The sequence below is a fragment of the Callospermophilus lateralis genome, chromosome 5 (assembly GCF_048772815.1).
Source record: "Callospermophilus lateralis isolate mCalLat2 chromosome 5, mCalLat2.hap1, whole genome shotgun sequence".
Classification (NCBI taxonomy): domain Eukaryota; kingdom Metazoa; phylum Chordata; class Mammalia; order Rodentia; family Sciuridae; genus Callospermophilus; species Callospermophilus lateralis.
Window position 1 is genome coordinate 67,061,027 of NC_135309.1, and position 16,626 is coordinate 67,077,652.

The 16,626-nt window shown below is 42.9% G+C and overlaps 1 protein-coding gene across 2 annotated transcripts in view; it reads left to right on the forward strand.

The window, feature by feature from the left end:
- Nucleotides 1-16,626, forward strand: part of Ppp2r2b (protein phosphatase 2 regulatory subunit Bbeta) — a 428,729-nt gene that overhangs the window by 335,682 nt on the left and 76,421 nt on the right. For both annotated transcript variants that reach the window (XM_076855947.1, XM_076855946.1), the window contains exon 5: nucleotides 883-995. In XM_076855947.1, the coding sequence (XP_076712062.1) occupies nucleotides 883-995 (113 nt within the window). The remainder of the gene's footprint in view (nucleotides 1-882; nucleotides 996-16,626) is intronic.

The window sequence follows — 16,626 nt, forward strand, 5'->3', positions numbered from 1 at the left end:
TCAACAATTTTATATTCTAGTGAAAAACAGAATAACCAACCAACATCCAACCAGCCAACTAGCCAATCGTCAGGTAGTGAAAAGTACTATAGGTTTAAAAAAAAAAAAGGATAGGAGAAAGTATATGGAGAATGGCGATGAGGACAGCATTTCTATGAAGGTTTTATGTAAGGCTCTCTGACACTGGAGAATAAACCAAAACAGCAAACTGAAGGAACATGTGAAAAAGGCATCACGTGAAAAAAAGGCAGAAGGTACAGTAAGTGCAAAGGCCCCAGGAAGGGGGTGGGCTTAATGTTTACAATGAAGAGCCAGGAAACCATGGGGCAGGAGCACAGCCAGGGAGAGGGAGAGGGTGGACAGTAAGAAGGTTGAAGACGCAGAGAGGGCCGGCTATGAAGGGCCTTTCTGGATATGCTAAGGACAGTGTTCGAGTGAGGCAGGATGCTAAAATAGAGATATTAAGAGTACCTGTGTGCCAAAGTTATTGCAAATATTAAACCAATTTTTTATTTAAAGTGCTAACATAGTCACATAATAAACTCTTATTATGCAATGTTGAATCAATATAATTTTTATTGAGTGAGCCAGGTCAATACATAAGCTATAGAATTAACAGCACATTGTCAGTAAGAAAAATGAAACCACTTTTCCCGGACAGTCTATGCTCTTGGGTGGAACTGTGAGCTCTGCCTCCAAATGTCGAGAGGTGTGTGCACTGCCGCCCTGTCCGTGAGCCAGTCTCTGCATCCACTCTTTCCGTCACTGTGCTCTCCCCTGTCCCCACTATCCTCTCCCACCTGCCACCCCCAGAAAAGCTCCTTGACACGCTCCTCCCCTTTCTTTCCCCTGTAACTCTGATGGCCTGGTTGTCCTCTGCAGATAAAACTGTGAAGCTGTGGAAAGTCAGTGAGCGCGACAAGAGGCCGGAAGGCTACAATCTGAAAGATGAGGAGGGCCGGCTCCGGGATCCTGCCACCATCACGACCCTGCGGGTGAGTGGGGCTGCTGCTCTGGCCACCAGGGTCATGGGGGCGGGCAGGGTCCTGGGGCTGGGCACATGCTGTCTGATACTGTAGGTTACAGCTGTAATGGGCACATGAGGGCGCCCAGTCTCGGGTAGCAGATGGAGGAACGGGAGAGGTGCCAAGCCCTAATGACTACAAATCCGCGCTTTTCCTTTTGTCCCCGAGGACTTACCACATGGCCACTGCCATACGTTACCATATTCTTAGCCTCTGTCTGCTCACATTATCTAAGTGTCTTGAGCACCTTCTGTCCTCAGGGCACAGGGGATGAGACTCTCTGGGTGGAAAGTTGGAGTCTCATGATTCAGAACACAAACTGCAGAATCTAATAGGCCTGGGAGCAAATGTAGCCACTTACCAGACTCTCACACAGTCACTTAACCTTCACAAGCTTTAGTTGTGCAAGTTATTTTTAGTTTCTCCATCTGCATGTGGTGAACGTGATTCCCACTGTTGGTGGACTTCTGAAAATAATAAATAAAGTACAAGGAGGATGGCGGGTCCTTCCTCCATGGCTGGTGACCCCACCGAAGAAGGAATAGCTTCCTTCTAGCCCTCCAGAAATGCACAGCCTGGTAAGGGGAAGAGTTTGTACTGTTCAAATGACTATGATTCTCAATAGATAAACATACAGAAAGAGAATGTCAGAGAACTGCAGTTTGATCAAAGGAGGAAGAAATTACATTTGGTTCTGGGACGGCTGAGAAAGGGCTCATAGGGAAATGGTAGTAAAAATGGATTTTGTTGTTGTTGTTGTTTTTATTGAGGATTGAACTCAATGGCACTTGTCTCATTTTGCATTTTATTTAGAGACAGGGTCTCACTCAATTGCTGAGGCTGGCTTTGAACTCCCAATTCTCTTACCTCAGCCTCCTGAGCTGCTGGAATTACAGGCGTGCACCACTGTACCCAGCTAAGCATGGATTTCTATAAGTAGATTTTTGAGAGAAGCCTTTCTAGATATAGTATGTTTTTAGTTAATTTATTTGTTTATTTGTGTACTTATACTGGGGATTGAACCCAGGGTGCTTTACCACTGGGCCACATCCCCAGCCCTTTTTATTTTTTATTTTGAGACAGGGTCTCATTAAGTTGCTTAGGGCCTTGCTAAGTTGCTGAAGCTGGCCCCAAACTTGCCAATCCTCCTACCTCAGCTTCACTAGTCCCTGAAACTATAGGCTGGTTGTAGTTTAAACTGGGTTAGAACTGGATGAAAAGTTTAGTTTGGAACCTAATGTGAACAGCAAAGCAGGCACGTGTTGAAACAAGCCATGGTCCCAAGGGACTTTTAAAACTGTGCAAAGTGAATGCTTTCAGATACCAGCTGCTCTATGGAAGACCAAAAACTGAGAAGGGGAGATGGCAAAGCATATGTGGGCAAGAGCAGTCCTCAGTCTAGGTTTAAAAGCATAAATGGGAATTGGATGGTCATTGTGCCTAATTAGCTCCCTCGTTCATTTGTTTATTCTGCAAGTGCTTTTGAACAGACTGTTGGCCGCAGTGCTAGGCTGTTGGGGATTGTCATTGCTAATAGATACCTCATCTTAGCTGAGCTCCTTCTAAGCCAGCACAACTGATTCTCTGTTGCCTCTGGACCTGCAAGTCCACCTTCTCCAACGAGGTAGGAAAGGCATAAACCCACCCTGATGCTCCAAGGGTTTGGAGACTGAGTGTAGAGCAGGCAGGAGTAGAAACCTTGAGTCTGTGTCCAGGATTTCGACTCCATTCCTCTCTGACTGATGACTGGGCATTTTACTTGAAACCCTATGCCTCTAAGGTCTTTCTGTATTACGGGGATGACAGTAGTCCCTGGTCCAGGGATTTTTGTGAAGATTCATCGCCCTTTCTTCTTTTCTTTTTTTCTTTCTCTTTTTCTGTCCCCCACCCCAGGGTACTAGGCATTGAACCCAGGGCCTCAGGCATGCTGGGAAAACACGCTGAGCTATATCCCCAGCTCTGTTGTGAAGATCTAGTAAGAGAGTATGTGTCGTGAAGGTGTGGGGTCTGGCTCACAGACCCCACTCAATGTCAGCTTCCTGCTGCTATTTTAGGGTTACACCCACCAGAGACATCACCACCACCACCACCATCAGGGCTGTTGATAGGCCTATAAGTGAGAAAAGTCATATTTCTTTTCATGCTTTTTATATTATTAACAAACTACTCTCAGATATCATAAGTGGCGAGCACTCATGTGGGTCACACAATAGGAATTCAGACCATCTTTTGCCCTTCGGGACATTGTGATACTGTGAGTGTTATGGTTTGGATGTGAGGTATCCCCCGAAAGCTCATATGGGAGACAATGCAAGAAGGTTCAGAGGAGGAATGACTGGATTGTGAGAGTCTTAACCCAATCAGTGAGTTAATCCCAATAGGAATTAACTGAGTGGTAACTGAAGCTGGTAGGGTATGGCTGGAGGTGGTGGGGAATTGGGGGTGTGACTATGGAGTACATATTTTGTATATGCAAAATACATATTTTGTATAGGCAAGTGGAGATCTCTGTCTGCTCTCTGATCATCATGTGAACTGCCTCCCTCCACCACACTCTCCCACCTCCAGCCCCAAGAAATAGAACCAGCTATCTATGGGCTGAGACCTCTGAAACCACAAGCCCCCAAATAAACTTTTCCTCCTCTACCATTGTTCTGGTTGGGTCTGTAGTCACAGCAGCAAAAAAAACTGACTAAAAAAAGTAGGGTTTCTCACAGATGGATGAGGTGCAATTGAAGAGTTGAATCCATAAAATTCTGCCTGCCCGGACTTTACCTTGTCCTCATTTTTTGTGTGCATGGGATTTCAGAGATGCCATCTGTAATGCCCACTATGGATTCCTGTCATCCATGGCATCTGGATGATTTCAGAGATACGGGCCTAATCCCTTGGAGAAGTCACCCCTGTAGTAAAGAGAAGAGAAGGCCTATTTAAGTTCTCATTGGTGCAGAGACCCCTCCCCATGACAAGATGGTGACGCTAATGAAGTAGACTTTAAATCAAACTCGAAGTGGGCACTGAGACTGGGAGTTAGAGATTCCCAATTTGATTTTTATTTTCTTAAGTTAGTTGCGTGATCCAGGCCCAGTGAATCACATTTCCTCCCTCCAGGTTTTGTTTTTAAGTTGTCAAGCAGCAGATTGAAAAATGCATAAATTCCAAACCATCCGCAGTGGGGTAGTCTAAAGGAATCCACATTTTTAATTGACCCTGGTGGTTGAGGCAAGAGGGTCTGTGGCCACTGGACTCTACCGCCTCTAAGACCCCTTGGAACTGTCACGTTTATGAGCCTCTGTTATTTTGCAATCATGCGAGCAGCTGTTATGCCAATGTGGGAGACATATTTGCCATAAAATCATTTGACTCATATCTGATTTTACCTCCTATCTCTTCCTGAGCTTTTAAATATCCTGCATTTCTGTGTAAACACCCACACCCCAGCATTCTTTCTCTCAATGCAAACTCTGAAAAAGCCAACCTCCCTTTCTTTTTAGATCCCAGGGGTAAAAGAAGAAGAAAAAAAAAATGGCAACTCTGAAAACCATAGATTCAGAACAATGACTCCAAACAGAGAAGGAGCTGACATGATATTAATCAGACTATAATTTACTAACATGTTCTGCTCTTGAAATTTGCATTGCCAGCAGTTGTGTCTTTTTTTCTTTTTTCCTCCCTATACTATGATTACCTCTTGCTCACTTTCACAGTTTCCAGTTCTACATGGGTCTTGAGAGTGAGAACATTTAATAATACCCGACAGCTAATTAATCCTCACTGTGTAATGAACCTGTTCTGTTTCGGCTCTGAGAGGCTCAGCTTTTCAAAGCAAGAATGCAGCTAATTTTTTTTTTCATGGAAGATACCCTTTCAAATTCAATCACTTGTTACCCAAAGAGCCTATGAGAAGTACTTCTATGAAAACAGCATCCCTGCTCAGTATCATAGTATTCAAAGTAATAATCATGATGCTAATTTAATAACACCTCATCATTGTAAAACACCCTTTACATAAAAAATAAATGGTTCCTTACCTAATAATGCCTTGATTCTTCCTCAGGACAGACAGTGAGGACCACAGTAGCTGAGTTTCATTTAGCCCTGGATGCTTAAATCTGATCCAGGCTTAGAGAGGGCAAGTGACTTGCCCAGTGTCTTTCAATTGATTATTCCGAGACTAGAACTGAAAGGGAAGAGGTAGGGCTGGGCTCTTAAGCACATGCATTAGGGCATTCAAAATAGTTATCATAATAATTAGTGTGAGGGGCTGGGATTGTGGCTCAGTGGTTGAGCGCTCGCCTAGCATGTGCAAGACCCTGGGTTCAATCCTCAGCACCACATAAAAATAAATAAATAAAATAAAGATATTGTGTCCAGTTACAACTAAAAAATAAATGTTAAAATTAAAAAAAATAATAATTAGTTTCATTATTATTCCAGGTCAGAGGATCTCTGTGTTAGTCAGTTTTCCATACTTGTGATCAAAATACCTGACTATAACAGGATAAAAAGCTTATTTTGAGCTCACAGTTTCAGATCTTCAGTCCATGGTCAGCCAACTCTCTACAGGTTTTTTTTTTAAGACAAAAACTCTGGGCCTGAGGTGAGGCAGAACATCATGGCAGCTTGGTGGAGGAAAGTGCTTACCTCCTGGTAGCCAGGAAGCAGATCAAAAGAAGGAAGAGACAAGGTGACAAGATGATTTCCCTAGGTACACCTCCAGTGACCAGCTTCCCCCAGCCACACCCCACCTGCCTGCGACATTACCACCCAGTTAGTCCATTCAAATTAGTAATCCATCAAATGGATTAATCCACTGTTGAGGTTTCAACTCTTAAGATAAAATCATTTCACCTCCTGCATTAACACAAGAGCTTTGTGGGGCGGGGGGGCACCTCCTATCTAAACCAAAACAATTTCTCTCTCCTGCTGTCACTCACATATTTTGAGTTTCCAGACCCCTGACCTTAGCATGGAGGTCTATACATAGTTCCACTTGGGGAGATTCCCCAGGCCCTTCGTTTCCACCCCACCACCCCCAATACCCAGGGGTAAGAGGCCCTTAGAGCCCTTTCTAGGCAAGAGGACTAGTATTTAGGTGCCTTAGTCATCCTGGGATGGGAGTGCAGTGGTGAGAAATCTTAGTATACCTCTCCCTGCAGAATGAGCCTGGAGGGATTATTTTCCTCATTATGGTTGGCTGCTGGTACCCTGGGAACCTAGGCCAGGGTAAAGTTTGCTTCTTAACCTGTTATAAATATGTAGTCTTGAAGGTGTGAGCTCCCAAGCTGTGGCTTGTCATAACCTGTCTCCCTAAATGTAAAGGAGACATAATGAATTCAATGTTTCTAATGGACTTTATCCAAGTACCCCTTCCAGCAGAAATAATTAATAATAAGAGTAGCCACTGTTACCTGAGTGCTTATTGTCTTTGGTAGAGTTTAAGTCTTTATATCATGGAGTCCTCCCAGTAACCCTCTCCAATAGGTTTTGTTATTCTCTCCAGGTCATCATCCCAAACCCTTGCCCCTCACCTCATGCAGAACCTGCCCATTAGAAAATAGTGCACGCATCTTTTCCCATTCTTCTTTTTTTTTTTTTTTTTTTTTTTTTGGTGGGGTTGGGGGGTTTACCGGGGATTGAACCCAAGGACACTTAACCACTGAGTCACATCCCCAGCCCTTTTATAATATTTAATTTAGATACAGGGTCTCACTGTTGCTCAGTGCCTTGCTAAGTTACTGAGGCTGACTTTGAACCCGTGATCCTCCTGCCTCAGCCTCCCAAGCTACTGTGCTCCTGTGCCTGGCTCCCCATTCATTTTTTTGTGTCCTTATTCCACCCTTTTTCCTAGCTCTTACTACAGCCTAGTATACCACTTGTTCATTGCCTGCTGAGTTTGCAGCAAGCAAGAGATTTATCCCCAAATCTCATGGCTTCAAAATAGCAATGCTAGGATTCAAACCTTGTCTACCTGACTCCAAATGTGATTTCCTACAGCTTTTTCTTTCTAAGAAAATATTAATTTATAACCTCAAAGCAGAGGAATTTCACTGCTGATTTGTGTGAAATTCTCTCTCAGAACTCTATCAAAGTTCTCCTAACATACGAGCTTGGTTTTGGAGAGTGAAAGTTGAGGGCTGCAGAGGTTTCTCTGCCACAGGGTGGGTATGCAGGGAGGCACTGCTGTTTTTAGAGGACCTGTTAAATGACATCATGTTTTCACATGTGCTTCCTGCTGGCAACTGCTTCTTTTCTCAGCTTGGGACTGGTGTACTCTTGTGACTCTGTAGAGCTAACAGCCTCTTTCCTCTTAAAATGGCCATGATGTTCATAATTCCACTTACGATGACTTAGACACCCACTAGCCACAGTCTAAGAACCATGGCAAATGACATGAGCACTGACCAGCTCTGCCAGGGGACTTCTTGAGGATCATTGCTTACAGGTCATGGGACTGGACAGATCGACAGAAAAACACTAGCTAGTTCTTCCTGAGATGAGCAATCCTCTTAGTGGAACAACCTATTTAACTCTTCTGGTTTGTTTTCAGAGAGCTGATCAAGCAGAATCCTGGTTTAAGCTAACAAATAATAGCAGAGACACTTATTTAGTTCCTCTTGGTGACAGACTTGGGGCTGAGCAGTTTTATATACAATGTACAAGCCTTTATCACAATCCAGTGACTTGGGCATTCTGCCCATTTTTGAGATGTGTGAATAAAGGTGTAGAAAGGTGATTTTGGTGCAGGTGGTCCCTGGATCACATTTTGAGAAATAGTGGTTAAGGTAAGTGACCCAGGAATGGTACAGAAGGTCTCTGTGGCACTTCAGGGAAAGCACAGAAGGGTGTTGGAGCAGCATCAGGAAGGAGTCTTCAAGATGTGTCTTGAGCAATAGATGACTTTTGTGCTTGAGGGCTCATTTGATGCTCCCAAGGACACTGGGCGGCAAGCGGGACATAGTTATTATTTCCTTCTTTCTATTGCTGTGAATGTAAAGTCCCATTTTAAAAGGGACTGTGGAGGTTCTGAAAGTCCAGATGTTTGATCCAGGGTCAAGCCACACAGCTTGAGGGTGACATCCTAAGAATCAAGCACTCTGCCTACCGCCTGAAGTCTTTCCTGGTGACCCTGTGTTGACACTCGCTCGGGGAGGATGGGTGACCCCAAGCCAGTTTCAGGACAAATTACTGGTTGAGTCAGGACGAGCTTTCACTGCCCCGGGTTTTAATTTGGGGTTTATGCTTTGATAACCGAGGCCTCTCAGGACACAAATACAGCCTTCTTCCAACCATTTTTTAATTTTTTTTAGACTTCATTTTCTGATTTATGGCTGCTCTGGGGGCTTAATATACAATCCTTTCATGGTTTCATCTTTCCTTTCCTGATATTTGTTGCAAATAACAATGGAGTGTTTAGCTGCTGTGGTGGAAAATCAATCAAGCCTGTTCCATATTCAGGGCCTGCAATGGCACCCGGATGGCCCCCCTGGATCAGATTAACTTTGTGAATGTGTCATTCTGCTGTGGGTAATTTCTCAACCTCCGGCTTCCTCTTCCCCCTCCTGCCTCGGCGGGTAGATATTGAGATCTCTCATTGATTGACTGCCCCGAAAGTGAATACTGGCATGTGATGTGTGTAACTCAGCGGGACGCACATACTCTGTGTTTATGAAAATAAATAATAATTTCTGTTATCGTTATTGATTGCCATCATTATCTGATTGTATCCGTCTGTGTCATGGGGTTTCAGTTATGGGATCAGAAAACACTCCACGGGAACCTCAGGCACTCGCCTGCACACAGGCCTCTGTGTGTGGACACATTTTGCCTTTTGGGGAGTGAGGGCTGTAGATGTTTCTGTTCTGCTTGTTGACTGACTTCCTTGGGCCTTGTTCAGGGAGACATGTTAGCTGTGTTCAACATTAGCTTAAGGAACTAGCTCAGGTGGAATTAGAAGAGCAGCTAATGCCTCTCCAGTATTTGCTGTGTTCCAGGAGCACCCTCAGACTCTGGCCAGTTTAACCTGTAATGGAGATACAGAGGCTGTCCTGAATTCAGATATTTGGTCACTGGAGCTGGAGAGGGTGAGGAACTTGCCTAAGGCTAGAGGTTGATAAGTAGTGATGCTAGGACTTGGATTCATGTCTGTACACTCCCAAGCCCAGGCCGCTGTCTTGCCTTTGATGGTAACTAGAGTGCCTGGCATCTGCATCTGAAAATTCAGTGTAAGCCAAACTGCACATGAGTCAGCAGGGGCCAGAGAACAATGGTCAAGGAGACCATAGGAGTTTTTGATGCCTTGGGCACAGGCAGGTGTCTGTTTTGTCTTAGGTGATGGCAGACTGGAAGGGTACATGGATGGAGGTCATGGCTTACCAAACCTGAGTATTCATCAGACTCTGGGAATGCCCAAGTCATCCCTAGCCGACGGGCTCAGGATCTCCAGAGATCAGGCCCAAGGACTCTGCCTGGATTTCTCTTCTGTGTCCCAGACAGTTCTGAAGCCCAGCTGGGTTTGAAAGTCATTGGCATAGTAATCTCTAGGCTCTGGAGAGTCTCTTGTTTGATTTTTAAGCAATTCCTGATTCTCTGCCCTTGCCCCACTGCAGGGTTCTATATAGATCCATTCACGGGCAACATTATTATCAAAATATGGCTGCCTGTGCTCTAAGAGAGGGATTTGATTTAGATTGATCTTCTGTGATGAGCTTGGCTGTGATTGATTGGGGGCCATTAATATCTTCTACAACCCAAGTTCTTTCCCCTCTCCCTGCTGGTCGCATCATGGGAGCAGCCCCTCACCCCCTGTGCCCAGTGTGTTACGTTCCAACAGTAACAATTTTGCAGACACTTATTAAATAGGTACTCTGTGCAGTCATCTGGCAGGCAAATTGCAGACACATCTCATCCCATCCTGGTGACACAGTCCTGTGGGTGCTTCATGTTATCTCCCCATTTTACAGATGAGGGCATTTCATTCTGAGACCTTGCCCAAGTCCATAGCTACCAAGTGGCAGAGTCATATTTTCAACTATGTTCATTCTGAGTCCCAAGTCTGTGCTCTTAACACTGTGCAGGAAAGGTCTCCAGGAAAGGGCTGGATCTCTGACCAGATTTCAGCCATCATCTGTAACATGGAAATAACTTTTATATTTCTCAGAGGTTAGGTTGGTAAAAACAAAAGAACACATTGAAGCGTCTAGCATAATGCTTCACCATAAATAGATGCCCAATGTAGTTCTTACCCTTTTCTTTCCTTTTCCTTTCCTACCCTTTCATTTGGAGACCAGGAAAGCCTGATAAAAATAATGAAAAATTCAGAATTGCATTACATTTTCTTATGAGGGTCATCAACCCACTATGTTCCATGAGTGTGTCTCTTTGGCTCTCCTAAGTTGTCTTGGGTTCAGACAACATTCACTGTCAATAAAATATTCTCTTCTAAAACAAGTTACCTGTTAGGCTGCATTGACCATGTAGCAATTAAATTCAATATGAATGGAAATGAAATCAGAATCCTAAACCTGGTTTAGGATCGGGTTCTATTTCTCTTGCTCTCACACCCTTTGGAAGGTATCCATCCATCCTTGGATGTGCTAGAAACTAGTGAACAACACTGCCTACATGTATGTTCAGTGGCAGTGCAATGCTGAGAATCCACTGGTGTCAGAACAAGAGAGAACAATGCCAAAAAAAATATATAGGGCTGAAATTGTGGCTCAGCAGTAGAGCGCTTGCCTAGCACAGGCAGGACCCAGGTTCGATTCTCAGCACCACATTAAAAATAAAGGCATTGTGTTGTGTCCATCTAAAAAAAAAAAAAAAAAAAATCATATATTCTCTCTCTCTCCCTCTTTCTCTCTCTCTCTCTCTCTCTCTCTCTCTCTCTCAAAAAAAAATTATATATACATATAATTTTTTTTCCCCAGATATTTCCACAGCCTCTGGTGCCATTGATCTTGAGATTCCCTAGTCAGGAGGCTGGACATTATTGCAAACTATGGTCCTTCCTCTTTTTCATCAAGTGGTCTGAATTTCAAGGATGCAGAAAGGTTGATCAGTACAGGGTAGTTGCTGGCCTTTCTCAATTTTGGCAAGCAAGGATTTTGTCAACATTTAATCCTCATTCACAATGACCCAGATGGGTTTTTCTCAAAAGAGAAATATGCTAATCCCATCTTTTCATTAAAAGAGCTCTGTATATACGTTTACAAGGAAGAAGGGCTGTACTGGGTATGTCGCACAGTGGTAAAGTGGTAAAGTGCATGCAGGAAGCCTGAGGTTCAATCCCCAGCACCACCAAAAAAGAAAAAAGAAAAATCAAGGCAGATTTGGTGACTGAAGGGGGGGAATACCAATGTGTTCCAATCTTTCTGGTGGAACCATCTGCATTGTGAGCATAACAACAAATATATTGTTCCTACATTAAAGTGTAAACTCATTATTGCTAAAGTGAAGGAGGTGAGTCTCCAGCCCCTGAAACTATACCTGCATGTGTGTGCATGTGCAAACATGTGCTGACATGTACATGGCACATGATACCCCAGCAGTGCATTGTCTACAAACCTGAGAAAGCAAACAAAGACTGGAGCAGACTTCAGTTTGTTTTCAATTAGGCTTTCTTAACAGGAGATCAAAAGTATGTGCCTACATCCCTTTTTGCTACCAGCTTATGCAAAGAACTAGTTTGAAGCCACACAAGGACTTCTAGCCCCCTGCTCATTACACACGAGATTCTTGTAGAAAATAATTAACACAAATGGATTTGGAATCAAGTTCAATGGAGGACACGATCACTTTGATCCTAGTACATTGCAAACCAAATTTCCACTGATGCATTGATGTAAGCATTTTAAATACCAATCCTTACCAGAGAAAAAATGATTTTTAAATGTGCCCCTCATGGGCTATGGGTGGCAAGATACATTCTTTTCTTTGATGTATATAAACAAGAAACTGGTTAGAGGGAAACTTCCATAGGGTGTTTTTATATTAAAGGAGACTTTTTCTTTTTCAACAGGAAATACATTTCCTTCTCTGATTTCCTTATAATGATTGAGCCACAAGGAAAGGAATTTTTTACCTGAGAGGAGTTAGATTTATATTTGGGTGGAGAAGGGTAGGTCATTATTTAGTGATTTGTTTACTATGATCAGATGGGCTTGATTCCTTACCAGAAAAAAATGTTGAAAGCAAAGGTGTCATAAATATTTCTTGCTTGTATAATGTGCAAAGTTCTAGCTTAAACACATTCGAACAAGTTTATTAACTTCAGGTTTCCTGGGAACCTTTATACACTAATAAGCAGTGTAGTATTTTTCTTCCAAACTTATTTGACCATGAGGAACCCTCTTCTCTATTCAGATAATGACTGTTGTTAGAACACTCCACTTACATTGTAGCCCTTGGCTCATGCTAGTCCCCAAGAAAAAAGGAGCTTGCTCCCCCGAGTATGAGTTGGCTATGTCACTCTAAGACATTGAATAATTCCACCAACACTTCCACTTTCCTTAGAAAGTCGTTCTTATGAACAAAGCCACACAGAGATTCTGGTTTGAACCCCTTTGTCCTGTCATGGACCACTAGCCAACAGTTCACAGATCAGTTTCATTGAGAAGCACAGTGAGTTCATACTTTAAGGCAGGGACTGTGTCTTTCCTGTTACACTCACTTCACAATTCAGATAATTCCACCTGAAAGATTCAGAGGACATTGATGTTTTCCCTCTTTGAAGACCAACTTCATTGGGGGAAATGCTGAAAGAAGTGAGCTGTGAACAGGAATTACCCTCTGCTGTCATTTCCACTCTGTTATTACTGTCTTCTGGTCACAGTCATCTGATGGTGGAAGATGCTTAGTAGATCCTCCCTCTGGTGATTCAAGTTCATTAACATTAGCCAAGGACTTTTTAGCGCCTAATATTGAACCAGGTACTTGGCATACAACCCCATCAAATCTTCATCATAATCCCATGAGTTTAGAAGTGTCATCACCATTGCGCAGATGAGGAAACTGTGCTCATATGAAGGAACCAGTTTGTGCAAGGTCATTCCACTAGCAAGTGGCAGGACCACAGCTCTCCCTGCAGCCCCTAGCTCTTAAACACCATTTTCTTTTCTTTTCTTTTTTTGAGATGGGGTCTCACTGTGTAGCCCAGGCTGGCCTCCCTCACCTTTGAGTAATAGGATTGTAGGCCAGCACTGTTTTTTTTAACTATAAGAGCCAGGAGGGGCTTTGACTTACTTTGAGACTTATTTAAGCAGAAATTCCTCATTAACCAATCAAAAATCTTTTATCTAATGTACCTTCTGTCTCTTCTACCATTTATACAAAGAAGTTTCCTTACTTATAGTTATGATATGCAGATGTGGTCCTTGTTCTCATGGGGCTTACTATCCAGTGAGTTTTGATCTTCTACTTAAAAATAGTGACCATGTCAACTTTGTGTGCCCTGATTGACATTTTAGTCAATCATGTTGTGTGCTCACAAACCACCTGAGCTCCAACTCAACATTTTCTTCTCTGCACTATGACCCCACTTCTTCTCATTATTTTCAAGAACTGAGAACTCTGAAACATTCAATTAAGTCCTTTAAGGACATTGTCTATTTAATGCCCAAACAGCCAAACACCAGATGAAAGCTTCATCTAATTACTCTGCTAGTTCAATACCAAATATACGAATGTTTAGAAACTTCTGAAAGCCTTCTAGTCATTTCTCTCCAAATTCAAATTCTGATAAAAGTATCCTGAGGGGGAAATTTAGGATCACCAAGGAGGATAACAGAGTAGGAGTGTAAGAGTTACAAGATTAAATATTGAAACAAAAGTGACAAAACAAAGGTTACTCTCATTCTTTTTCATAGTCATTAATGCATCTAGACCCACAAGTGACTGTGACACCAGTCCTGATTAAATGTGCCCTTGCTCTGCTTGACATTCAAACCAATTAAAAATATAGATCACCTAGGTTGCTTAGTTATTCTTTTTTTTCATAATTCCACAGCAACTTATTGAATGCCTACCAAAAAAGGCACTACGTAGGCCCTGAAGTTATAGCAGCAAACATGAAAGCCACCATCACTACCCTCATGAAACTTCTAGTGTCTTTTGGTTAGAAAAGGCATAAGTCATAAATCAAATGCTTTAAATGCAAAACACACGATAGCAGGAAGCAGAGGAGAGGTGCATGGTACATAAGAGCAAATGATGGAGAGAAGTTGATTCATTCAGGAAGAAAAGATAATAATTTCCTAAGCAATTAATACTGGAGTCAAAGAAAGTAGTAGAGAGTAGGGAATCAGGAATCTGCATTCTAGGCAGAGGACATGCCATAGACCAAGGTCATGAGTTGGAAGCAGCACAGGAGAACATGGGAAGGAAGCAGGAAATACATGGTACCAGCAAGATGCAGGTGGCAAGACAGATTAAGGTCAGGACACATGGATCAGGACATGGATCGTAGGCCTTGTTAAGGAACTCACTTCTCCCTCGGAAGCAATGCGAGCTTTCTCTGCTCTCCTTGGGTCATTTTTGGGAACAGCTCTTCTTTGCTCAGAGAATATTCTACAACTAAGACAGGATACCTACCAAGGTAGGAAAGCTGCTAAGACAAGCTGGATATGCCTAGATAGTAGCTGGTAGTGACAAAGAGTTTAAATTTAGAAAGCCAGTGGCATTTTGTCAGTTTGGCCATGTTGCCCTCGAGCCCTCTGACTGTGGCTGTTTTGAAACATGTCAGGGCACAGCCCTCCACCAAGCTTCTCCAATATCAAGGTGTCCTCCCTCCAAGGTGAATCCCTCCATGAGTGATTGAATTGTTTGGAGGGTCATAGAACCTGACAGCTCCCTATTACACAAAGGAAAAGATAAGCTTCCGATTAGTCCTAGGGACGGAGGAAGCCAAGATGGAGTGTACCTGTCAGAACTGCTTACGACATATAAATCACTACCTCCATCTTCCACACAAGCATTGGGCCGGAGAGAGAGAGAAGTGACTGAGCTTGGTTAGCAGTGCAGAACCATATAAAAAGCTCCCCTTTCCTCCAAAGCAGGATTTGCTCTGCTATCCATGCAAAGAAAACAGAGTCCCTTACCCAGAGGAATGACAAAGACAAATGCCTACTGACTCCAGGAAGGGACAATTTGTTTCCCTGGCATTTACTAACAGCTTTTATTGCTAATCTAACAATAGCAGCCACAGACGCTTTCCAAGACTCCAAAGGAGGAGCATGCTTGATATTACGTTTGTTATATGCTTGATCCTAGATTTCCCTATTGTGTAATCACCATAATAATCACGGTAGTTATTGTTGCCATTCTCCTTTCTTTCCTTCACTGGGCAAAAATCTCAAGATGGTCCAATTGTGGCTAGCTTGCTTTTTCACAGCCTAGGCTATCGGGGATAAAACACACACACACACACACACACACAAATAATATATATATATATATATATATATATATATATATATATCTGAAAAAAATTAAATGGACAGCAAGTCAGAAGTTATTCAATAAAGATTTTAAAGCATAAATTGATTGAACAGTGCCCAATTCTGCATTTTATACAATATTAAAAAAAACAGGTAGCTTACAGAGTGTGAGAACCTAGAAGATTCCAGTTGGAGAGGCCCCCAGCCCTGAGTAAACCACTAACTTATACAGCAAACCATTAAAAATAAAAACCCCACTAGGTGTTGTTCTTTTTCCTGGGGCTACTGTGTAGAGCAAACAATGAAGGGGAGAGAATGGACTCATTCTCCAGCATAGACAGGTAAGCTCCATTCCCAGAGCCCTGGAAAGGGAGTTTGACAAGGAGCACCCATGAGTTTGTCCAGCCCATGTACTCTTGCTGCCAATTATGGAGGATCCTTCTTCTTTCCCACATTGGTATATTTTAAAGTGGAGCATATCTTCAAAATTACAACACAGCCCAAAATGCATTGGCTGCCAGTTAAAATGCCTTAGGACTCAAAAGAGAAATATATATTTTACATGAACGAATCCAGAACATGTGTCAAGTCGGTATGTAGAGAGGTGTGGAGCTGAAGAACAAGTCACGTGGAGACTTAAAATAATTGCCTGTTTCTTCAAAATGTGTGAGCAATATGTTCTTATTGCCAGGAGAAATGTAGGGCAAGCTTATTTCCACTATCCTCTGGTTGAGGAGTAATGCCCACAGTAGACATGTTCTGGGGGAGGGTACAGGATAGCACAGGCATTGGGGTAACACTTCTGGGTTCAGACCGCAGCTCTGTGTTTGTATGGCTTTGGACTTTTTACTTCAACTCTCAAAGTATCCATTTTATCATCAATAAAGTGGGCACAATGTTATTCAAATCTTCACCTCGTAGGATTTGTTATCAAGAGAAAAATACTAGCACAGCGTCTGGCATTCAGTAGCAGGAAGCTAGCCCCAAGCTGGGGATAAGGACTGCTCAGAACAGAGAGGTAACCCAGAGGCTCTAGTTGCTGCTTTGGGATGGAGTGTACACTCAGTTGACCAGATGGTCCATTTAATTGGCTAAGACACATTGGGGCCAACATTTAAGACTCTTTAGTGAGTGTTCACAGCACTGGCCTAAAAGAGACACCCATT